The sequence below is a fragment of the Gopherus evgoodei genome, chromosome 2 (genome assembly GCF_007399415.2).
Source record: "Gopherus evgoodei ecotype Sinaloan lineage chromosome 2, rGopEvg1_v1.p, whole genome shotgun sequence".
In the NCBI taxonomy this organism is placed as follows: domain Eukaryota; kingdom Metazoa; phylum Chordata; order Testudines; family Testudinidae; genus Gopherus; species Gopherus evgoodei.
In genome coordinates, this window is record NC_044323.1 from 58,979,451 (window position 1) to 59,003,999 (window position 24,549).

The 24,549-nt window shown below is 43.5% G+C and overlaps 1 protein-coding gene across 1 annotated transcript in view; it reads left to right on the top strand.

The window, feature by feature from the left end:
- The window catches only part of LOC115644949 (ATP-dependent translocase ABCB1-like), an 81,838-nt gene extending 57,536 nt beyond the window's left edge, over positions 1-24,302 (top strand). The window contains 12 exon segments of the mRNA XM_030549378.1: positions 197-362; positions 2,548-2,636; positions 3,829-3,906; positions 5,178-5,260; positions 8,211-8,415; positions 13,509-13,609; positions 16,368-16,508; positions 16,919-17,075; positions 19,284-19,481; positions 20,365-20,571; positions 21,547-21,693; positions 24,105-24,302. Coding sequence (XP_030405238.1) covers positions 197-362; positions 2,548-2,636; positions 3,829-3,906; positions 5,178-5,260; positions 8,211-8,415; positions 13,509-13,609; positions 16,368-16,508; positions 16,919-17,075; positions 19,284-19,481; positions 20,365-20,571; positions 21,547-21,693; positions 24,105-24,302 — 1,770 coding nt within the window.
- Positions 24,303-24,549: the final 247 nt, after the last annotated feature.

Below are 24,549 nucleotides of genomic sequence, written 5' to 3' on the forward strand. Positions count from 1 at the left end.
GCAATAGCAGTTTTAAGACCTTAAATTACAGAGTGGCAAATCTTCAATACGTTTGCTCATTCAGTGTGTACATTGGAGGCTGGGGCGAGTTATCTATGAACAGTTGCTAGGACAGTTTACCAATTTACCCCCTAGCTGAGGAAATTGTCATGTTCCACAACTTTCAATGAAGAGTTGAATTTTATCTCTTATGTAGGAGGAAAATCTCCCTGCTGTGCCTTATTCCAGAATCCTGGCTCTGAACAAACCTGAGTGGCTGCATATATTCTTTGGCGTGATTGCTGCTGCCTTCTCTGGTGGTGTCTACCCTGCATTTGCAGTTATATTTGGAAAAATCATTGGGGTAAGTTCAGAACTGTATGGTAAACTAACTTGAACCAGGCACAAATGCAGAACTTTAAATCCTGCCTGACCCTCCAGCTAGTCCTCTCTGGAGATGCCTTAGAGCCTCCTTCTACTCCCACTGTCACTGAACTCTACAGGAATCTTTCCATTGACTTCAGCAGGAACTTGCTCAAGCCATTGATCTCCTCTCCCCACTTGGGACTTCTTGACTATTTTCCAGCCCCGTATTTGGAGTGACTTCACCTTTCCAGAGAAGCAAATCACCTTCCCTTATCAAACTCAGTTTTCGTTTACCCTGCTCCACTGTTGCGCAGGCTCCCTGCCTTGTACCTGACCCTGCTCTTTGCATTGTACCTGTTCTCTTCGGACAGTAAGCTCCTTCAAGGTACCTTGCATTCCAACGTGTTTGTAAGTACCAGGGACATCCATGAGACTGTCTGAATAATTAACCCCTTGATTCCTGAATCATTGCTGGAAAGAAATGGAGTCTTCCTGTGGATTCCAGTATATGATTGTTGAAAGCTGCTGGGAGTTGGAGCAGCAGGCAGGGAGAATGGTTGGAGCAAGATGTTGAGGGAATCTTTTATCTTCAGGCAAGAGAAGAGGGGTGTTGTAGTCAGCTGGAGGTGTGGTGGATGGTCTGACGGAGTGACAGCATTCAGTGAAAGGCAGATAGGCACTGGTGAAGTGGCAGTCTGAATCAGGGCTGGATTAACTTTTTCTGGGCCCAGCGCCAAACATATGGGGGCAATGGAGCATGGTGCAGGGGATTCAGTTGTCACACCCCGATGGCCTCCTCCCTCAGGGAGTCCCCGGGGAAGACAGGTCAGCATTGTGTGTGGCTAACGCTGTTGCAAGCATCTCAAAGCATTTTGGGGAGGGTCAAAGGTGTGTGAGTGGGGAATGGAAGATTCCTTTGCAGGAGTACGAGAGGCCGGGGGGGAGGGATGTGGGGAGGAAGAAATCTGTCACACAGTCCCCGAGCGAGGAGCCAGCGAGGGGCAATGGGGTTTGGCATGGCAGAGGTGGCCCCGCTCGGCCCAGCCCAGTGTGAAGGCATTACTTACAAACCAGCAGTTGCCAGATGCACAATGGTCTGCCCGCCCTTGTGCTGGCACCAAGCCTCTTCCCTCGGGGGTGGGCCCTTGCCACGTCACACAGCCCTCCCTGCCCAACCCTGGAACACACACTGATTCCTTATGGCCAAAGCCCCCCCGGACCCACTATGACCAGTGCCTCCCCCAGACCGTGTCACAAATGCATAGCGCCTGCACAACACCACAACTGCCCGGCACCCCCACAGAACCCCCCTCCCTAGTGCCCCAACACACAGAGATCTTTCCCACCCCCTCACAGCCCAGCACGTCCCCAGGCCTTCCAGAGACCCACTCCCCCATGCACTGCCTCCTGGCCCCACGCACTGGCCCTGCTGGGAGACAGCTGTATCTGCCAGGTTAAGACACCATTGTCCTGGGGCGGGGAATCACTCCGGCCCCTCGGGAGTGACACGATCAGCCAGGCCAGGGTCTGCCCCACCTGGGCTCCCTCAGGACCCATGTGCCTGGAAGGGCCCAGCCAAGCCTCCAACACTGTTTCTTCTTCCCCCCGAACTGGACGAGATGGGCCAGGCTTCTGCATCAGTCCCAGGCAGCTCAGAGAGAAAGTGGGAAGCAGAGATTGCCCAGAGCCAGAGGTGCACTGAGGTCCAACCAGGAGGCAGAGAGAAGCCAGCGAGTGAGGGCAGGGAGTGGAGAGGAGCTCTTGGCCAGCTGGCAGGCAAACCGAGAGGAGCAAGTGGTGGGTTGGGTGGGAGCAGGAGCCTGCGGGCTGGGGATATCTCAGGGTACAGTGCAAGCAGAGCAGTCTGGGACCCTTTCTGAGCATGGGCCTGGTTCTATGGCACCACAGGTGCCATTGTAAACCCAGTACTGGCCTGGAGGCACTTTAGTGGAACTGAAGCTCACTGGCAAATGAGAAGAGGGTCTGGTGGAGGGTTGGAGAAGGAGCAGCTGATGAGAGGCAGGTCAGCTGGGAGAGGTGGAGTGACCTCCTGGCCAGCAACAGAAAGCTGAGAGGTGGCAGAGTTCAGGTGCTGAGGAAGAGCTGAGAGAAGGTGAAGTTCAATAGTTTCTACAGTGTTTCTGAGCTATTGTAACTGGTGGTCACTTTGTGCTTTTCTTACATAGGCTTTTCAAGAAACAGATCCTGAAAAAAGGAGCAAAAACACCACATTGCTTTCTCTAATGTTTCTTGTACTGGCAGTGATCAGCTTAGTAACACACATCATCCAGGTAAACTTCACTACATTGAAAAGTGAAAGCTGAGTATCTGGTCACATACATTATGGTCAAGATTTTCAGATCTCGTTGAGAGGTATGTTGGGGACATAATCAGAGGTGAAAGTAAGCTGGTATGGTCTGGTACGGCATACCAGCAAGAGCCAGTATGCTGTGCCGGACCGCACTGCTTCCACAGCTGGGATTAAAAGGGCTCTGGGTTTCCCGCCGCTGTAGAGAGCCCATAGCCCTTTAAATCCCACCCACAGGTTCAGCGGCTGGGCTAGGGCCAGGATATAAAGGGCTCGGGGCTCCCCGCAGCCATGGGAGCTCCGAGCCCTTTAAATCCCAGCTGGAGCTGCTGTGGGGATTTAAAGGGCCCGGAACTCTGTGGCAGCCGGAGCCCCGGGCCCTTTAATTTTCCCGTGAGTCCTGGGGGCTTCCAGCCACCTCTGCAGCTGGGAGCCGGGTTGATTTAAAGGCCTTGGGGCTCCCAGCCACAGCCGGTGCCCCAGGGCCTTTAAATCTTGAGAGGCCCCGCCTCTTCCGGTTGAGGCCATGCCTTTTCTGGATGAGGCCACGCCCCCCTCAGGACCCTGGCAGTACCGGTAAGTCCTGCAAGTTACTTTCACCGCCGAACATAATGCAACTTTGTATTCACTATGTTTCTTAGAAACTGTTCCAGAGCCAAGCCACTGAATGGCTCAAATGGCTGGTATGGAATTCAGAACCTTACTATTCCTGAATGCCAGTTACAAAGCAGCCCAGGGCAGCAATGCCTGAAAGATGCTGCTGACCATTGTGTGTCCTAGGGAGAATGCATTTGGGCACAGCCCAGTTCCACTGCATTGGGGTGTATGTTACAAAAAACACCGTCCCAGTTGGCAGTGTTAGATAGCAGTGTGAGTAGTGAGGCTAAGGAATGAGTAAGCAGGGAAGATGGCTCCACTGCTGACCTCTGCAGCTGGCTGCAGAAGCATGTGGGTGGGGCAGTATGATGAAACTTCAGTTTCCAGGAATGTGTGTGATACCTTTCACTAGCTTTAAACTAACATCTGAAACCTATCCCAAAACACTGTGTAGGTTCTGTAAAATGTGTGGCTGAACAGTTGAAATATCATCATATTTACAGCAGGTTGTTCTAAATATGACTGTACAGCCCAGCACATACAATTCAACTGTTGTATTTCCCATTCTCTCTTTTCAGGGATTCATGTTTGGAAAGTCTGGGGAAGTTCTGACCAAGAGATTGCGAACTTTGTCATTCAAAGCATTGCTTCAGCAGGTACGGGCCTCGTTTCTGGGTAAGAGCGATAGACAGCAAATATGCAGCATTCCTGCCATGTGAGCCAGGTGGCTTTTGTGGGCTGATGTTTGTATAACACCATGAAAATTCCTGGTTCCATGTGGCCTGTGTAGAGTCTCCCTCCAAGACAGCTTCGAGAGAACCCATCATTTTAGTGACACTTCAATACTGCACAAGTGGCAAGTCTCTGAGCACACATGCGAAACAAAATAAAGCAAAAGCATGTATGAATTAACTCAGTGCTGGTAGGAGAGCTGTCTAATTTTGATGCCATCTCTTTCAATGTCGACCATGCTGAAGAGTGTATAAAGCATGCATGTATCTGAGTGCATTGGTATATTTGCAAACATTAACAAAACAGAAGTTAAATCTCTATCTTACCCTGATGGTCATGATATAAATGTTTAGATAAATAGGTTTAGGTCTGTTTGCATTCAACTCCATAGCAAACAGACCATATCATAACAGGTAAAGGTTCTCAAAGCATTATCTTTGTTCACTACAGTGGTTTCTCTACTCAAGATAACTATCCGGATCAGGAATGATTTACAGTAATACTATTGCAACATGTCCTTGGATATTCCCTCCTGATGGATCCCTGGGAAAGGACACACCTCTATTTGTTCCTTGCAGAGGATTCTCTGTGGGTGAACGATTAGGCACCCTGCATACCCATTGGTAGCGCTTGGTATCACAGGGTTCTGCATATGCATAGGAACATTCTAAGGGGATGAGGAGGAGAGGGAAAATTGCAAAACCCCCAAACCTCTCCTTCTTTTCTACTACCTTTAAGGATAATAAAGCTGATTCTCCTCCCACATGCACTCATATCGATCAGAAATAGCTCTACAGAAGTCAGTGTAATATAAAACAAGTACTCCTCGTTCTTTTTGCTGATACAGGCTAACAGGGTTACCACTCTGAAACCTGTCCTTATGGTACATGACACATACTTGACTCTAAATTCTAAAATCTTTGCAGTTGTTAGCACATGGATTGTTAACAGTTTAATCTTCTGAGGGTAAGAATAGTTTATTTTAAGATTGTTTTCAGTTTATCTGACAAATGTTATTCATCACAAAAGAAGAGTATCTTAGTGCTTATTTTGTCTCTCTCTCTTCCCCACATACATATGCTAGTCAAGCTTTAAATGTCCATACTCTGTACTAATGACCCTGACAAGTCTTAGTTACGGTAAGAACATTTCACTTGCAAAAGCAAAAATAACTAAACCATCTATTCCCTTGCAGGAGATTGGGTGGTACGACGATCATAAAAATGCCATAGGGGTTTTGTTAACCAGATTAGCTACAGATGCTTCACAAGTTAAAGGGATATGTTTGTTTTTGTTTTTACGTTTTGCTTGCAAAAAGGAATTGCAGTGTTGGCAAGGGATGATGAAGTTATTTTGGAAAATGAGTTGTTAAATCTACTCTGGAGACTGGCTGACACATTTAAATAGCACACTATCAACGTCTTGGAAACAGTTTTACTAGTCCAAATTATAACGATTATCAAAGCTTCGGCAGATGTTCTTACACCTTCCATTTCCTTGCTGTAAGCGGCTAAGTAAACACCTTACTAACTTTAAAAGTAAGCCATGTCCAAGGGCCAGTGTAAGCACTTCTGCACCACTTAAACCACATGATGGAGGAAAGTCTTCAGTGTACCAAGCGGCCCTAAAGCCCCACTTAGGTTGCTTGGAGGGGCTGTAGTGTGGGAGAATTGCATTGCAGCCAATGCCCTGGCCTCATGTTGACATGGGTAGATTTCTTTTTCCCAGCTCTGTCCACTGCATTTCATACACAGGAAGCCTGTTCATGTGGGCTTTATGGTGAAGTGAATTGTCATTAATACAGAGTATCAGTGATGGCAGAAGCACAAGGGACTGTGTGACTTTGGAGAGTGGGATAGTATAGGAGCCACTGCAAATCCTGCAGGTAAGTGGCAAATTCTGCAGAATTTGCCAGTCTCCTCTTTCCTCCTTACCACATGACCCCATCAAAAAAATTCTGAAGAAAAAGAATCAGCCATACTTTTTTAAAATAAATTCACTCATGAGAAAAAGTAATAAGTTTCCTGATTTATTCACTAGTTTAAAATAACATTAAATTTCTACTTCACTTGTCTTAAAAAAGAAAAATCCTTCCTCAACTCCCAGATTCACTAGATCCTCAGACTCACTAGATTTCATACTCCCTCCCATCTCCTCTTTACTGGCCAGCACAGAGTGAGAATCAATCAAAGATTTGACTGAACGTACAATTACTTGAATCTTTAAAAACTGCATCTTAATTCTTGAAGATAAGGTCCATCATCCCAGCTGTCAAGGTAAAACAGGAAGAAGGTGATGCATGGGATCCTAACTATAAAACAACTTAATAGATCAAAATGAACATCAGAACATTGCATTCTCCAGAGCAGTGGTTCTCAACTGGCTGCGAACAGGTTTCAGGGGGTCCGCCAAGCAGAGCCAACATTAGACTCGCTGAGGCCAAGGGCAGAAAGCCAAAGCCCCATCTCATGGAGCTGACACCCAGGGCCCTGAGCCCTACCACATGGGAATGAAGCCAAATCCTGAACAATGTAGCTTCGTGGGGGGCCCTGTGACATGGGGCCCCAAGCAGTTGCTCTGCTTGCTATCCCGTAATGCTGGCCCTGGCTTTTATATGCAGAAAACCAGTTATTGTGGCACAGATGGGCCATGAAGTTTTTATAGCATGTTGGAGGGGGGGGAGGCTCAGAAAGAAAAAGGGTGAGAACCCCTGCTCTGGAGAACCAAGGAAAATCAGGGCATGAGAGACAAGGTGAGTAAGGTAATATCTTGTATTGGGCAAACTTCTGTTGGTGAGACAGAGAGGCTTCCGAGCTTACACAGAGCTCTTCTTTAGGTCTTCTTCACCAAGAGAAGTTGGTCCAATACAAGATATTATCTCACCTACCTTGTCTCTCTAATAGCCTGGAACCAACACGGCTACTGTTAAGTAAGTGGGGAGCCATATGTTGTGCTAGCTGAAGTCTCAAAGCATAGGCGCCAACATTCTTGGGTGCCAGCGGGTGCCCGCTCCTCCCCTCCCCAACTCCAACCTTTCCCCACTCTGGCCCCGCCCCTATTCCAACCCCATCTCCAAAGTCCCTGCCCTAACTCCGCCCCTCCCTGTCCTTATTGGATCCCTTCTCCAAATCCATTCTCCAGCCCCGCCTCTTTCCCCAGTGCGCCGCGCTCTTCCTCCTCCCCTCTCCCTTCCTGCCCCGCAAATCAGCTCTTTCGTGACACAAGTGCTGGGAGGGATAGGGGAGAAGCAGGCGGCGCGCTCACAGAGGAGGCGGACGTAAGCTGGAGCAGAGGATGCAGGGAGCTGCCCACTAATTTTTTTTATTTTAAGTCTAAATGTTTCATTTTGACCATTTAAAATATGCCATTTCTACTTTTGTTTTGAAATGGCCTTTCATTTTCAAATTTGACCAAATAAAAAAGGGGAGAAAAATACTGAAAAATGGCCAATCAATACAAAAAAATTGTGTGGGGAGGAGTGGGGGGAGTTTTTAGTCAATCAAAATGTTTTGGTCAATTTGAAATTATTATTTTTTATTCAACAAAAAAAATTTTTTTTAAATTGTTTCAGATCTAATCAAATCAATTCCCCCTCACCCAGTTTTCCAGTTTGGCCCCCAGCTGGAAAATCCACTATTTGCTCAGCTGAGCCATGAGTATTGTCACAGTTTACACAGATCCCATGTGCCAATCATCACTTTTATATTTCTTGATTACATGGATGTGCAGATCCTCAGGGAGAGAAGAGCTCTTTGGTGTGAAAGCTCATTTCCTGCTGCTAACACTGCTGAAAACAAAGTGCCTATTTAAAGGAACCTGCAGCTGCCATTATCTTCAGCTGATATACAGAACCTATGAAAATCAAGCCCTAGATGCCTTAAGCTGGGCACCCAATAACTGAAATGCCCCAAATTAGAGGCTGTTGGCTCTTCATGATTTCTGTGCCTTGTTGTAGCACAGGAGGAACCTGATATTTTTTGTTGAATTGAGCCCAGGTGGCCACATTTTCATCAGGCTTCCTGAACCTCACCCACAGCTAGGGGTATTTGCATATTTAATTGTCCACATGGGGTTTTGCATATACAATTGTCCATTTTAAATGCACAACATTTTTATGATTGTTCTCCCTCTGAATATTTGATCCTAAATGAACAATGATTTCATACATTTGATCTATATTTAGTGTGTCAGGAATTAACTCTAATTTTGGACTCTTTTGCTTTTAATAGGCTACTGGAAGCCGACTTGGCTTGTTGACTAAGACTGCCTGTATTCTTCTGACCGCCATCATTATTGCTTTTGTATATGACTGGCGATTAACTTTGCTTATCCTGGCCTGCATTCCTTTCATTATTGCTGCAAATGCTATTCGGCTGAGCTCTGTAGCTGGTCATGCATCAAAAGATCAAAAAGCTTTGGAAGAGGCTGGACGAGTAAGATCTCCAATATAAACTAAATGAGTATAATGTTATATCGTTTTAAGGACAACATTGTCAGTGATGATTTTCTACAGAAATTACTCTGAAAATATATTAAATAAAGCAGTGATAAAGAGAGACATTCTATTATAGTGGGATGCTAGCTCCACTCTAGTTAAGGTTGAGGATGACTTTTCTTACTGCTTTAAAATCCACATAGTTACTCATATTGCCTTGAAATTCAATGCAGCTAGCTCAAGCCACTGCTCATGCCACCCTAGCTATGCACAGTGGGTACATCTATGCGAGCTGGGACTTGCACCTCCCAGTTTAAGTGTAAGGCTCACACCTCACAGCTGGCAATATCCTTTGTAATTAAAGCCCCGAGCCCTGTTACTAACATAACCTACACAATTCCACATAGAACTGAGACATACTTCATCCTGAAGGTACACATGCATCTCCTGCCTTTCCACACACACACATAGATCTCTTCATATACCAGTCACAGCTCTGTCACACATCTCCAAGTCATCCACAGATCTCGCTAACACACCTACCAAGCAGAGCTAACTACTTCCTCCACTCTTCAGTACAGCTCCATCTGCCACTGAGCACACTCACTTTGCCTGGAGTGTGCACAGATAATAAATGCTTAGATTGCTCATATGACAGCTCACTACTGAAAATACCCTTTCTAATGCAGCCCATGCTAAGGATATAAGGGACACAATTCTGCACTGTACTGATGCACACAGGATCCTGAAGGTACACACCTAGCTCCTCCATTTGTTCAGACATTGGAGGGTGGCAAACACAGTGTTCCTCCTGTCCTAAGCTCTGCTCTGCTCTCTCACGTACCTCAGAGTGATCCACATGTCCTCACATCACCAACACACTTTACTTCCTGGAAACTCCAGGACAATCCTGGAGGTTTGACAATCTTCATTCCAAGAAAGTTTACGCATCCAATTTTTCATCCAAATGCTTTGATTGCATTTCTCCCAAAATGAAATTACCTCCTATGACTCGCACATTGTAGCAATCTCCAGCCACTCAGTTCAAAATTCCTTTTGTCTTAGGTGAGGGGGGGTAATTAACTTATCTTTAGTATCAGAGGGGTAGCCATGTTAGTCTGGATCTGTAAAAGCAGCAAAGAGTCCTATGGCACCTTATTGACTAACAGATGTATTGGAGCATGCACCCACCACCTAGAAACCCTTTTTTAAAATGGCTGGCTTTAGGTCTTATATCTCCAGAACGTCTGGCTCAACAGATGTCAAGTTTGGGTCACTAACTCTGCCCTGCCATCTCCTGAGGTGCACCACTATAAACTGGTGAACCTTATGGGGATACAAGATACATGTAGTGATCCAAATTTGGGTCATTTGACCAAGAGGTTCACAAGATACCATTTCCCATCCAATAATCCACTTTTCTAAAGGTTCGTTCTAGTAATGTTTTTTTGCCCACATCTAGAGATCAGACCATGGGTCTGATCCTGACACAAGGGTCTCACTCACTTGAGGGTTACCCCCAGACAATGCATGGCATCCACTAGCCACTTGGGGGAAGCAGGATTCAGAGCATTATTAGCAAGAGAGTTTGGCCATCCACTTAGGCTCTTGAGTAAAGGTCAAGCACTCTATAAGTTACATTGAGCACGTATCAGAGGGGTAGCCGTGTTAGTCTGGATTTGTAAAAGCAGCAAAGAGTCCTGTGGCACCTTATAGACTAACAGACGTTTTGGAGCATGAGCTTTCGTGGGTGAATACCTTGCATCTGACCAAGTGGGTATTCACCCACGAAAGCTCATGCTCCAAAACGTCTGTTAGTCTATAAGGTGCCACAGGACTCTTTGCTGCTTTTATTGAGCACATATGTAAAGCGAACCCCAAAGGATTTACAGATAGAATATGGTCAAAGCGGCTGGATAGACTGAAGAGATGCACAGTAAGTGTTTGTTCCTGAACTCCCCTAGCTAGTGACAGTTCACAGCCCCCCTTTGCTGAAAACCTGGGAAAGCTTGGCTGGCATGTTACTAAAATCTGTTACTATCAGGCTTCTATTTTGGAGGGAGGTGTAATGTCATCAAAGTATTTTTGTTTAAAAAAATAGGTGTGCAAATTCTTGCTGGCAAGAGAGGAGCATTTTATGGGATGGAGGAGTTAGGGGAATAGGGTGAGAGGGGTTTGAGGCTGCGTGGAGTAGAAGAGATTATGGGGAGGGAGATAAATGGGGATGGGTGGTAGAAGAGGTTGGGTTTGGGGAATGGATACTGGGAGGCAGACATGGGGGTTTGTTGCAGAGGATCTGGCGGGAATAGGGGCAGCTCCACATTCTCCCTTTCTGTCTCTTTTGTGTGTGTGCTTGAACTTGGGGTCCCCCTAACTCTCTAGGGGAGTCTTAGCCACCCCTTGCATGTGAGGTGGAATTTGGGGGGGGCCTCTCTGGAGGTGTCTGAGCCCTGCACCTGACTCCCCTCTGTTTGCCAGGCTCTGAAGTTGCCTTGCCCAGCCATGGGGATCTATCTGCCTTTCATGTCCCCTCACATGTGAGCCAGGGTCTGCAGTAGGCATTGCTTTCTGGGGACATCTAAGCCCCTCTCCCTACCTCCTCACATGCATTGGAATCTGGGATGTTTTGTCCCTCTAAAGGAGTCTGGCCCCCTCTCTCTACCTCTCCCTAGGTGAGCTTGGATCAGGGAAGTCCGGGTCCTCTGTGTGGGAAGCTTAGAACAGGCATGCTCAGAGCATGCCCCAAGAACACACTGCTGAGAGAGGGGTGAGGAGTTGAGAATAGGCATGTCAGAAACTCTATAGTCCTGGGAAGGGGGAAGGGGAAAACCCACTGGCATGAATGGAGCAGTTCATATATCTCAGAGCTAGGTGACCAGGTGTCTCAATTTTATAGGGACTGTCCCGATATTCGGGGCTTTGTCTTATATAGGTACCTATTACTCCCCACCCCTTTCCTGATTTTTCACACTTGCTGTCTGGTCACCCTCCTCAGAGCTAGATTCTGTCTGAATTCAGGCTGGGTGTTCACTTTGAGCTGAGAACATCTTATTGAGATGAATGGGCCACTTCACAGCTCTCTGAGACTATTATGATGCTGATGTATGTGTGGAGCACCTCTGCTCCACTGGCCTTCTAATTTTATACAGCATTATAACTGAGCACCAGCTCTGCTCTGGTTAAGGTGGGGAAGCGCTTCCTGTTTAAAGGTTGACTACGAAAGGTATGGCTACACTTGCAGCTGTACAGCGCTGCCGTGAGAGCGCTCCCACGGCAGTGCTTTGAAGTGCGAGTGTGGTCGCGGCGCCAGTGCTGGGAGAGAGCTCTCCCAGCGCTGCAGGTACTCCACCTCCCTGTGGGGATTAACTTACAGTGCTGGAAGCCTCCCTCCCAGAGCTGGGGCACTGTTTACACTGGTGCTTTACAGCGCTGTAACTTGCTGTGCTCAGGGGGTGTTTTTTCATACCCCTGAGTGAGAAAGTTGCAGCGCTGCAAAGCGCCAGTGTAGCCAAGGCCTTAGTATGCTAAAATCTGTGTGTTTACACAGATTGTCTTGAAATTAGCTATGTGTCATGAAAGCGTAGGGTGAGTGATCCAAAGATGGGATCATTTGAGTATGGGGTTCCCCACAGCCTCGAGGGGGAAAAATTAACTTCACAGATTCTAGCAGCTTTGAAGTTCTAAGCCCACCCTGAGCAGAAATCTGAAAACAAAATGTAAACTTTTGTTTTAATTTGGAGAAATGGACTCTGAGCACAGGCTCTTAAACTGTGTTTGAAAAGAAAATTAATTACAAGGGGTGATTGCAGTGTAAGAGTAAATGGGAAGAAGGGCACTGTTTTGGGTCTGGAGCAAGGGATGGGGGCATAGGTGCTGACTCTGCAAGTGGAAAAAAATTGATGGATGCTTAGCACCCACTGACAGCCAGCTCCCTCCCTTCTCCCCCAGCTATTCCAGCCCACCGGTGGCCCCGCAGATCAACTCTTCCCCCTTCCTCCCAGTGCTTCCTGCCCACCACAATCTGCTATTCCGCAGTGTGCAGGAGGTGCTGGGGGGAAAGGGGAAGCAGTGGGGATGAGGTGCACTCGGGGGAGGGGGAGGAACTGGGTGTGAAAAAGCAGGGTGGGAAGACTGGGGATGGGGAGGGCTTTGGGGGAAGGGGTGGAGTAGGAGTGGGGGTGGGGCCTGGAGCTGGGGAAAGGAGGAAGCTGGTACATGAGGAGGGGGATAAATGAGGATGGGTGGGAAGAAGTGTTGGGGGCTCAAATAAGGGGGAGGGTGGGGATTGGGGGAGTGTGAGGGGTGGCAGAGGAAGTTGAGGATTTGGGGGTGGGCTGTCAGCCCTGAATTCCCTCCTTCTGTGTTGCTTGGGTCTTGGGGAGCGCTGCTCCTCCATATGAGCTGGGATCTAGGGACTCTGCTCTTCTTGAAGCATCTGAGCCTCTCAGATGAGCCTTGCCCTCCAGTGAAGCCAGGATCGGGGAGGTGGGGGTGGGGGGCTAAAGATCATGCACATTTAAACATCTGAAATCCAGAAAATGAAAAGTTAAGATACAAGTCACTCCTGGCCAAAGTATGTGGGGGAAGGGCCTGGTTTGAAGGAGGGGTGGACTGGGTGGGCCTGGCACATGGCTGGGGAAGCCTGGCAGAAGCAGGAGCAGGAGTCCCCACTGGGGGTGTGTAGTAGGAGTGTGAGTCTCACCCAGTTCAATGTGCTGCTCAGGCTGCATAACCAAGGTAGCATGCAGCCCTCCAGTGAGCTGCTGCCTGGGATAACTTCTTACCTTTTAATGGCTTCTGTAGTGCCAGCTAATGCTGCTGTACAACAAAATGTACAGGTCCGGAAGGAGTACTTAGGAATCACATAGCAGCCATGCTGGCTTAGTAGAAAGACCACTGTGTGACCATAGGCAAATAATTTAATGGTTGTGCCTCAGTTTCCCTGAGAACGATACTTAATCTCCTTTTATTAAAAGAAAAACACTTGGAGAGCAAAAAATGAAAAGTGCTATAGATGTGCTAAATACGTAGTGGTAGGAGTAGACTCAAGCAGAAGAGAATACTTCATATCTGTCTTGTCTCCCGATTTAGATTTCAACGGAAGTGATTGAAAATATAAGAACTGTGGCTTCATTAACTAGTGAAGATACATTCTATGAGAGATATAATGCAAGTTTGAATAGTCCATACAGGTAGGCTTTGCTCTCAAGCAATTCTGTTTTTTAAAAGCAATGAATACATATTTTCTTAATTTAAAGCAACTCAAGATTTAGTCATATTACATTCATTTGCAGAATGAAAATATTAAACACATACCTGATTTGAAAAGATTTTTGCAGGGTAAAAAGTATTTACTCAGTTTCTTTAAAATACATACTTAGATACTGTTGTGAGTGACGTAATATTTGTGAGTGAGAGAGAATGTAATGACCTGGTATAAAGTTTTTATTAACATAAATATGGGATGTTTACTTCTTCACAAGCACTGCAGCAAAATGAGCTTCATAAGTCAAGTGGCAAAGACTTTATACTGCATAATGTCACCGTGTATTATGATTTGTACTACAAGTAAGAACTTGCTGGTCTTGAAATAAGGTGCATTTCTTTTCCCCCTTTGGCCTTTTCAGTCACTCTCTACAAGCTAACCCCTGCAGGGGCTAATTTCTAATATTCAAATATGTCCGACAGTTTTCTAGTCTCCATTTTATTTAAATGAAATGATCTACCATCCATTTTGTTTCTTTCCCCTTAAATATTGTCAGGGACTCTAACCCCGACAACCTGGACCCTACTTAAAGGGTAGGTACACGTTGCTGGATTTTTACGAGCTTTAGCTGGTTTACAGAACACGCCTTATTGCCAATGCAGAGATTAGATTAGCAGGCAAGGCTTCTTTAAACTGGAGGATGCGCGCTGCATTGCCTCAGGGTTCGATCTCCCGCCGGAGAGTCAGACGGGTCCCGGCGGAGTCGCCAAAGATGTCAGGGACTTTAACCCCGACGGCAAAGTTTGTTGTCTAACCGCGAGAGAGACAGGCAACACCAGCAAGGTTCGATTAAAAGCTCTTTATTGACAAGTGCACGCATCAATAAAAAGCAGCTCGTTTTTAGAGAGAACCAGCCCCCTTTTTACATTTTAGTATAAGCCTATATAGACAGTTTCATTGCATCATAAATTATTCACTGGAGCAACCCACTCCCTTTTTTTAACAACTAGAAACTAGACACCTTTAGTATACATGCATGCCTAAAGTTAAAAATGTAAAAAAGTTAAAAACAAACAAAGAACAAAACCAGGGAGTGAAAACAAGGAGGCTGGGAAACTAGGGCTTTTATTAGTTTTTTAAAGGAGCTGCCCGAACACAGCACATTTGGTACTATGCCAAAAATGCAGCTTTTTTTTTATTTTACTTTTTCCCAGCGCTTGTAAAACATGCTGCTGCTTCTTAGTGTTTTCCACTCAGAAATTACCCACAAACCTTTGTTAGCCTGACTTTGGTTAGGTTGGCATACCTAATTTTGTCTGCTATATTTTTATTCAGGCCTAACAATATGTTTTAAGTAAAAGCAGGGATTGAAAATGATAGTCCTCTGCCAATGACAGTTTTATGTTTCGATATTCTATAAACCATCATCAGTATGAGAAAAAAAATGTATATTTCATTGGAGAAATGGGATTCTCAGCTTTAGCACTTGTCTCTAGTCCTGGCAGGTCATTGTATCACAATATTATGATTTATAGAGAAATAATTTTGGAAAACATTTTAAAAATATATGAGCACTAGAGATGAGTAAAAATCTGAATTTTTATCCTGTGGAATTTCTAATATTTCAACCTCTGTTTGCTCTGAAGTGGGATAAAATGTGAAAATATATCAAATTTTTTCACAGAAAGAAAAGTTTTTTTAGAAAAAATTCTATTTAGAAATGGCAAATCATTCCATTTTTGCATTTTTCTCCAAACAAAATATTTTTATATTCCCAAATAATTGAAATATTTAATTTTTCTTTTGTTTAACTGATCTGAAACATTTTGTTTCTATCTAGTTCAACATCAAACTGCATTTCCCTGTTTTGGAACATTGCCTCTCTTATAGGCCAGGCTCCTTGGTTGGACTACATCTCCCAGGATGCAGTGTGGTCTCCCCTCTGACTAAGTGGTATAATACATTATCGGAGTCACATGGCTATGGGTGCAAAGCAGAAATATTTCAATTCAGGTCAAACCAATCCAGAATAAAATATTTTGTTACTTTTTTCCCAATGGAAAATTTCAAATGTGCAGACATTGCATTTTCTGTTGAAAAATCATTTTGTCAGAACTAGGACCAGATTCTTTGTCACAGCAAGGTCTGCATATAATTAAGGTGATCCAGTTTTACCATCCTACACAACAACATTGGCCACCATTTAAAAGTCACCACTGTTCAGTGGGGTCTGAGTTGCTACTTTTTCTCCTCCTGTACTCAGAGCAGGCAATATCTGCAGTGCTTCAGTTATGCTGTGTTGTAGACATTGACTTTTCCATCATGACTACTATATTTATCCAAAGTGTCCAAAAATTCAAGCATTCAAAGATCTTAAGAGACTTACCAAAAGTATCAATTTGCTTTGTATCACATTGCTTTGGCCATCCATAAATATTTATTCTGGGAACCAGCATTCAAGTGTTAAAATGTTTTGAGTATTAAAGATAATTTTATCATAAGATCCTATCCAACAAACAGCTAGTTGGGATGAAGGGATCTCATTTGCCATAAGTTCTCTCTGGAGGCACTTTCATGGACCCTCGAGCAAGCAGCTTTATTAATTATTATTATTTATATTTTGAGTGAGTGAGGTATAGGGTTTGTCACCCCTAGTCCAAAGATCTGACCTTCTCCCAGCCAGTCTCTGCTCTTGGCATTTCATGACAATTTTTTCCTTTAACATGAATCTTTTCTTTTATCAGGGACTCTCTAACAAAAGCCCCCCTATATGGACTTATCTATGGAATAGCCCAATGTGCAAACTACTTTCTTGATGCAGCAATCTTCAGATTCGGGACATGGCTCATTGCTAATTGTTATACAAACTTTGAAAATGTATTTATGTGAGTACACATCGGTCCAAAGGCAGTGATTTCAACACATGGTTATTGTGTATAGTCTAGTTACTGAGGCAATAGTGCAAGAGGTGTGTTGGCATGTATAGAGCCTGGCTCAGTTTATTTACTGTGGAGAAACTTTTACTGCTGACACTTCAAACGGGCTTTGTGAAATGCTTCTGAGTGGAGAAATTACATACCATTAGTCACCCATAAAAATATTTGTAGCTGTAAACCTCTGTTTCTAAACCTTTGTGTGTAATTTTTCTAAGCCATAAAGTTCTAAAAAGTCACAATTCTCAGATTTATATATAGTGTTGTCTGTTCGTTTTAAATAAGGAAAACAATATAATTTATGAACAATAATAAAGTCTCTCTTTAGATGAACTGAAAGATGTTTTGTGTTTGGTTTTCAGAGCCTTTCTTTCAATTCTATTTGGTGCTATGAATGTTGGGCAGTCCACTTCTTTGGCACCAGATTTTGGCAAAGCTAAAGTTTCTGCCCAACGAATCTTTCAGCTTTTGGATCGGAAACCCTTAGTTGACAGTTATAGTGAAGAGGGTACAAAACTGGTAAGGCAATTCAGAAAGTCCTTAAAACTAATAAACCTAGTGGTACTATATTGTCCTTAATTGTATTAATCTTGTTAAATTGCCTTTTGCAATGTCACAGAAGACAGGATCAGACAGGTAGGGTAAAATTTAACAGCAATAATTTAATAATTTTATATTCTCTTTTGGCTTGAGAAATTAACAGAATACTTTTAAGTACAGTTCTGTTCTGAAAAAATGACTGGAAGAATGACATTTCATTCACCGGTTCTGTCCGTTGGGTGTATTCTGAGGCCTTGTCTACACTACTGGGATAAGTCGACCTAAGTTACGCTACTCCAGCTACGTGAACAATGTTACTGGGTTTGATGTAGCTTAGGTCGACTTACCGCAGTGTCTTCACTGTGCTGTGTTGATGGGATATGCTCTCCCATCGACTTACTTACTCTTCTCATTCCAGTGGAGTACCAGAGTCGATCAGAGAGCACTCTGCTATCGACACCCACTGAATCAGTTGCAGCAGTGTCGATCTCCCAGGTAGCGAAGACAAGCCCAGAGTTATAACTGCTTTCTTTAGCAATACAAGTGTGTTTTCACTGCTTTTTAGTCCTGTAAACTATGCATCTGGGGAGAGTGTGAGTTAGATCCTGTCCCTTCTTGTGCATTATCAGCAGACGCGTTTGCTAAGTTCCAGTCAGTTACATCTGTGTAACAGAGTCAAGGTGGGTGAGTTACTATCTTTCATTGGACCAACTTCTGTTGGTGAGAGAGACAAGCTGTCAAGCTTACACAGAGCTCTTCTTCAGTTCTGTATAAGCTCGAAAGCTTCTCTCTCTCACCAACAGAAGTTGGTCTAATAAAAGATATTACTTCACCCACCTTGACTCTCTAATATCCTGGGACCGACGTGGCTCTAACAACACTGCATACAACACTTGTGTAACCTCATTCAAGTCAAAGAGGTTGCCCAAGTATTAATGAGGATGTAAGTTGGCCTGTAGAACCTTTTGTTCCTGGTGATTATACATGAGATGGAAAGAACCCAGCTTGTCTCTCAAAGTCCAGTGTTTACAGTTGGAAACTCATCTTTGTATTTGTAAACTGAACACATTTCATATTGTCTCTCAGTGCTTTCCATAAACGCTTTTACAAGCAGAGCCAGCCTTTTAGGAACTTGAAATTGCTTTTGAATTCTAGCTTTTGGATAGTGGCCTTGGTTCAGAAAAGGACTCGGGCACATACTGTAAGCATGCCAGTAATTCATGTGCACAACTTTAAGTCACACATGTGCTTGACTACTTTCCTGAATCAGCTCCACATGCCCAGACTGCTAATGCTCCCAGGGAAATATCTTCTTGCGGATAAAGGCTTTAATTGAAAGTGAAACCACTCTGGGCCAAATCCTGATGCCAGTGAAGCAGCTGCCTTTGACTTTAGTGAAGCTAAGATTTGGCTCAAAGAGTTTAAACCTTGGAAGTTCTCTCGGTGCTGTAAGAGTCCATTGTACTCACAGTGCTGGTATTGTGGTCCTGGAGCTGTCCATCCCCCAGGCATCAGAGAAGGCTCCCATAGTCTCTCTTAACATCTCCTTCACTCACCCTTGTCTTCAAATCTTCTTCCTTGCTACCTCTTCTACTCAGAGCTCCCTTCCTACATAAAAGAGCACATCAGCTACCCTTTCCCTATTCAAACCTACACTTAAAACATAGTTGTCCTTGAAAACTGTGAATAATCCACCAAAGTAAAAATGTTTAACCCAATCTGAGATCTGATGTTCACTTTGTACTATGTTCATCCTGTGTACTGTGTGTTTAAATTACATTATTTAGACAGTGAACTCCCAGGGACAGGAACTATGTTTTCCACACCCAGTGATAGTGTCTGGATCATATGTATTGATGACATAAAAGAGAGGTATTAGGGTTGTTTACTTACCTAAAGTAATGATAGCCCTTGCGAACCAGGCTGAAAAGGAATGATATAAATGAGAGAGATGCAGAAAAGAGCCACTCAACAAGGAGGCCCTTTACACAGAAGATACCAATCCATGTCACTGCATATTTAAGCAATAATAAACTGACAAAAATGCTCTGGGTTTGAAAATGCCATACCATTTCCAACTGACTTGTCAACGCCTTTATTTAAATGACCATACTGAGTTGTGTTTGATGCTTCTGTACAGGATAGACAGGTCTTCTGTCATACATTTATATTTTCTACCATTTCCAGAGTCAGTTTGATGGCAATATTGAATTCAGGGACATCCATTTTGTATACCCTACAAGACCAGAAGCTCATGTTTTGCAAGGACTAAGCGTGAAGGTTAATAAAGGACAGATGCTAGCCTTGGTGGGGAGCAGTGGTTGTGGCAAAAGCACATCCATTCAGCTACTGGAGAGATTTTATGACCCTATGGCAGGACAAGTGGTAAGAAGAGATTTGTGAAGCTGTTAACGCTTAGAGTTTATAGAACTGTTCTTCAAAGTATTTTACAAACATTAAATCATCCGCACAACACCCCTTTGAGGTGGATGAGTATTGTTACAGGTCCAGGTACTGCAGAGAAGACTTGGGACTTGCTTAAGGTAGAGCTGGGAGTAGAACTTTGGATCTTCTGACTCCCCGTCCAGGCTTTAGATCACTAGATTGCATCTCTTTGTTGATAGACTTGATATATTGGAGGGGGCATTAGAATATACGTCCCATAATGTAACTCTTGTCACTAGTCCTGTAGTCATGTTAACATGACACAGTTTGAGGTCTAATTCATCACTTGATGAGACTTTTGATGAAAGTCCTATTAATGATGATGGGAGCTCCAAGAAGAATAATCTAGAGATGGTGAGTCGAAGGATGTTTGAATAAATGCCCAAAGATGTGGATTCTTATTGGAGCTCTTCAACCGTCTCGGTCGAAGAAGCTCATGAACAGACTTTCTCATGAGATCTCTGGTCCCTGTCATCATCAGTAAAGATGGACATTCTCTGGCACATCTCATTATAGATTGGCAATTCCACATCTATTACGGAAGCTAGCAGAGCAGATGTCCACAAAAAAAAATACTTCTGAGAGGAAAAGGTTATCTGATCTTCTTTTGAATTTTCAAAGAGTTTTGGTTCAGTTCAATTTTGGATGAAAGATCTAGTCATCTATTATTTGATCAGAAGTGGTTCACTGACCACTTTACTTTTACTGTAACTCTAACACAGGTCAGAGGATTTTTACAGATTCGTGTTTCACATTTACATTGTATCCTGAGGAGGAGTATTGCATTCTGCAGGGAATGATTTTTCCCTTTTTCTGTTTCTAGTTTGCAGATGGATTCGATACCGAGACTTTGCATTTGCAATGGTTAAGGTCCAAACTGGGTATTGTGTCACAGGAGCCTTTTTTGTTTGACTGCAGCATTGCTGAAAATATCCAGTACGGAGACAACAGTAGGGTTGTCAGTCAGGAGGAAGTTGAAGAGGCAGCTAAAGCAGCAAATATTCACACCTTCATAGAAAATCTCCCAGAGGTAAATGAAAATGTCTTTCCATTCTCAGTGTAGGGTAAATAGTCACTGTGACCTATCGAAGCAACTCCCCTTAATGCAAAACAATATGCTTTTACTTTTTTTCAGAAAAGCTTATTTTCTTGTAGATACAATTCTCAAAGAGGAAAATAGGAAGCTGATGTTTAAAAATGTAACTTGCAATATGTATTAACACAGACGCAGTCATAATTAGCTAATTCAAAGGCAAAATCTGAGTTCCAGTTTTCTTGTTTTCCTCTACCACAGTGATGTTATATAACAACTATAAAAGAGACATTTGATTCTAAACCTTTATTTTCATTTCCTCATAAACTTTGTCAATTCTTTTTCCTTTTTTGGCTGAAACTTTCTCTAGTTCTAATCTTATCTGAAAGGTAAAATGTTTCAAGTACATTTTAACCTTCATGTTTGCCACGGACTTAGTTCTCAAAGTGGAGAAAGACCTTGGAAAAGCCCAAAGAAATCGGGCTTCCTGTAAAGTTGCATGGAATTGAAAATGGAATTGAAAATTAAAAAAAAACAATATTTCTTTTTCTTTACCACCTAGTTTTTGAAAATATACTTAGAAGAAAGTTTTGGATGTGTAAGAAATAAAGGGTCACCTCCTGAGTGTGTGTCTCTAGGGCCTTGAAATTATAAAAGTCTTTTGAGATCTATATGTTGAAGTACAGATGTCTTTGACTAGACACATGAATGGTTGCACCACCTGGGAGTTAGTCTGTTTCTAATGCTGAAAAGTATTTTCATTACAGAGTAGTTATCAATACATGTAGCTGTAGATATGCATTTTGATTCAAACAGTTAATAAAATCTTATTAAATTTTATTTTTTATTAAAAACAATTACATTATTCTTTTTTCTTTCACGGTGGAAATGCTTAATATAGTACATTATCTACTATTAAAATATAACTTTCTGTTTCTAACTTTCATTCACAATGAATATTTACTTATACAGAAGTATAATACCCGAGTGAGTGATAAAGGAGCACGACTTTCTGGAGGTCAGAAACAAAGAATAGCAATTGCTCGTGCTCTAGTTCGTAAGCCAGCAGTACTACTTCTGGATGAAGCCACATCTGCTCTTGACACAGAAAGTGAAAAGGTTAGTAATATGAATTCTACCATTTGCAATACACACAAAATTACAGGGTTCGAACACTTCACTGCAAGAACACAGGCACTCCATCTACAATACAATTTTGAAAGTTCCACAGAACAATCCTTAGCTCACTCTCTGTCTATGGCCTGCTTTTGCAAGGTGTAGATTGCCTTCTATTCCTGGTGTCTAAATTGGGAGCTCATGGTAGCCAGCAACACTTGGGGCTTGAGACAAAATGGGATTTTCAGAACTCCTCAGTTTTGGCCTGTCATAACATTTTTTCCCAGATCTGGACCTTAGCGTCCAAAATATGGGTGTTAGCATGAAAACCTCCAAGCTTAGGTACCAGCTTGGACCTGGTAATGCTGCCACCATCCAGGAATTATACAGTGCCTAGCTCACTGTGGTCTCCCCAAAACCTTCCCTGGGGGACCCCAAGACTCAGATGCCTTGAGTCTTACAACAAAGGGAAATAGCCCCCTCCCCTTGTTTCCTTGTTACTTCCTCCCAGGCTCCCCTCCCTGGACGACTCTAGGAGATTCCCTGCTTCCAGTCCTGGAAACACAAGTACCGAGAGAGCTAATCTCTCTTCCCCCTTACCCAGAGGGTATGCAAAGTCAGGCTTAGTAAATCTAACACAAAGAGATTTTCCCCCTGACTTCTTCCTCCCACCAATTCCCTGGTGAGCTGCAGACTCAATTCTGTGGAGTCCCCACTAAAGAAAAACTCCAACAGGTCTTAAAAAGAAAGCTTTATATAAAAAGAATGAAAAAAGGACATAAAATGGTCTCTGTAATAAGATGACAATATACAGGGTCAATTGCTTAAAGGAAAAAAATGAATAAACAGCCTTATCCAAAAAGAATACAATTCAAAACACTCCAGCAACTACACACATGTAAATACAAAAGAAAAACAATATAAACCTATTGTCTTACTATCCTTGTACTTACAACTTGCAATTAGAAGATTAGAAAGCCTGGAGATAGAAAAATCACTCTCAGAGCCGAGAGGGTCAGACACAAGACAAAGAACAAAGAACTCACACCCCAAAATTTCCCTCCACCCAGATTTGAAAAAGTCTTGTTTCCTGATTGGTCCTCTGGTCAGGTGTTTCAGGTTACTCCTTTCCAGGTGAAAGAGACATTAACCTTAGCTATCTGTTTATGACATGGCCTGACTCAGTTTCTTCAAAGTCAGTTATGAAGTCAATGGCACTTTTTGAATGGGTTCACAGTTAGACCAATGCTGAGCACTTTGGAAAATCCCATTCACAATTAGCAACTTTGAGTTTGAGACAGGTGTCTTCAAACAGTAGACTGTGATCTACTAGAGAAGGCTCCTTCCTCTTCCCTTCAGCCAGCAGCACTAGCAGCAAAGTGGTCTCTTTCTGCACTATTTCCTGCTCTATCTGGGTGAACAGGTGTTGCTACAGAGAGCAAGAGGGATCTGCTCTGCCAGTAGAACTGCTGGCTGTCAGGACAGAATGGAACAATGAAGAAATTTAATGTTATCCTGCCTCTGTCCACTTCCCAGCCCTTTGATCAACCTGCATTCAGAGGGTAAGAGGTGACACACAGGAGCAGCTGCCTTGGAAAAAAGGCTTCAGCAACACCTCCTACCTCTCCGGAGATGTTGTGCAATGAAGAGAGAGTAATTCAGCTATCCTCTGCTGCTCAGCTGGCTGAGCTTCCTCATTGCATCCACCATCTCCAGGAGAGGGGGCAGATTCCACAGGGATGAATAAACAGTTCATTTGGATGGGGATGCAGTAGAAGTGAAAAATGCCACCATGCAAACCACCATCCAGTTGTGAGCCAGATGTCAGGATCCTGAATTTTGGATTTTTATGGCTAACAAGAAGTGTCTGGCATTGCTGATACTATCAATGAACATGCAAGTTTTAGTCATGTCTATGTATTTAGCTGGTCTGCTTTCTCCAAACTGATCTAAGTATTGTGCATGTCTAACTGACAAACACCTGGACAAGGGCATATGGCGGGGAGGACAGAGGTTGTTAGTTTCTCTAAATTTGGCATGTAGTTGGAAACAGACAGCATGCAGTGTCAAATATAACACACATTTGGTAAGCAGCCACTATCACAGACAACTGATTACACCTCTGCAAATTAGTTGTGTTGCATGGTAAATCTAAATTTTATGTTGGTCCACACTACATCCTTTTGGACCTCATTCTGCTAGCCTTTGTTCATGAGAGTAGTCTCAATGACTTCAGTGGAATTACTCACACAAATAAAAGTTGTAATATCAGGCCCCTCTGCTTGAGGCCTCCTTCATGCATGGGAAGTCCTGACTCCTAAACCCCAGTGAGGAACGCTCAAAGGCAAAGGTGTTACCTATGAAAGGGAAGATTCTCCAAGTAATAACAAGTTTTTCACTGCATTTGTCTTCAGATTGTCCAGAAAGCCTTGGACGACGCCAGGAAGGGTCGAACCTGCATTATTATTGCTCACCGCTTGACGACTGTCCAGAATGCTGATGTCATAGCAGTGATTAATAATGGAAAACTAGTGGAACAAGGGACGCACAGCCAGCTGCTGGCAAAGGAAGGACATTACTATGCACTTGTAAATGCACAAGTTTCTCATTAACATTAATGTTACAAACTAATCTATTTGTATAAATACACACACAACCCACAGCTAAGTCATACTAAGGATGTAGCTCATTAATGAGATGTCTCCAGGTTCAAAACACAGGCACGTAGTAAAAAACAGAGAAGAGACATTTATTTTTTCCTTGTCTCACAGCTTTAGTGTTACTTAATCCCATTGGTAAAATCCTTTGGGGTATGTTGGTTAATTTTAAACTGCTTTTATACTAGTGATTACAAGCCTT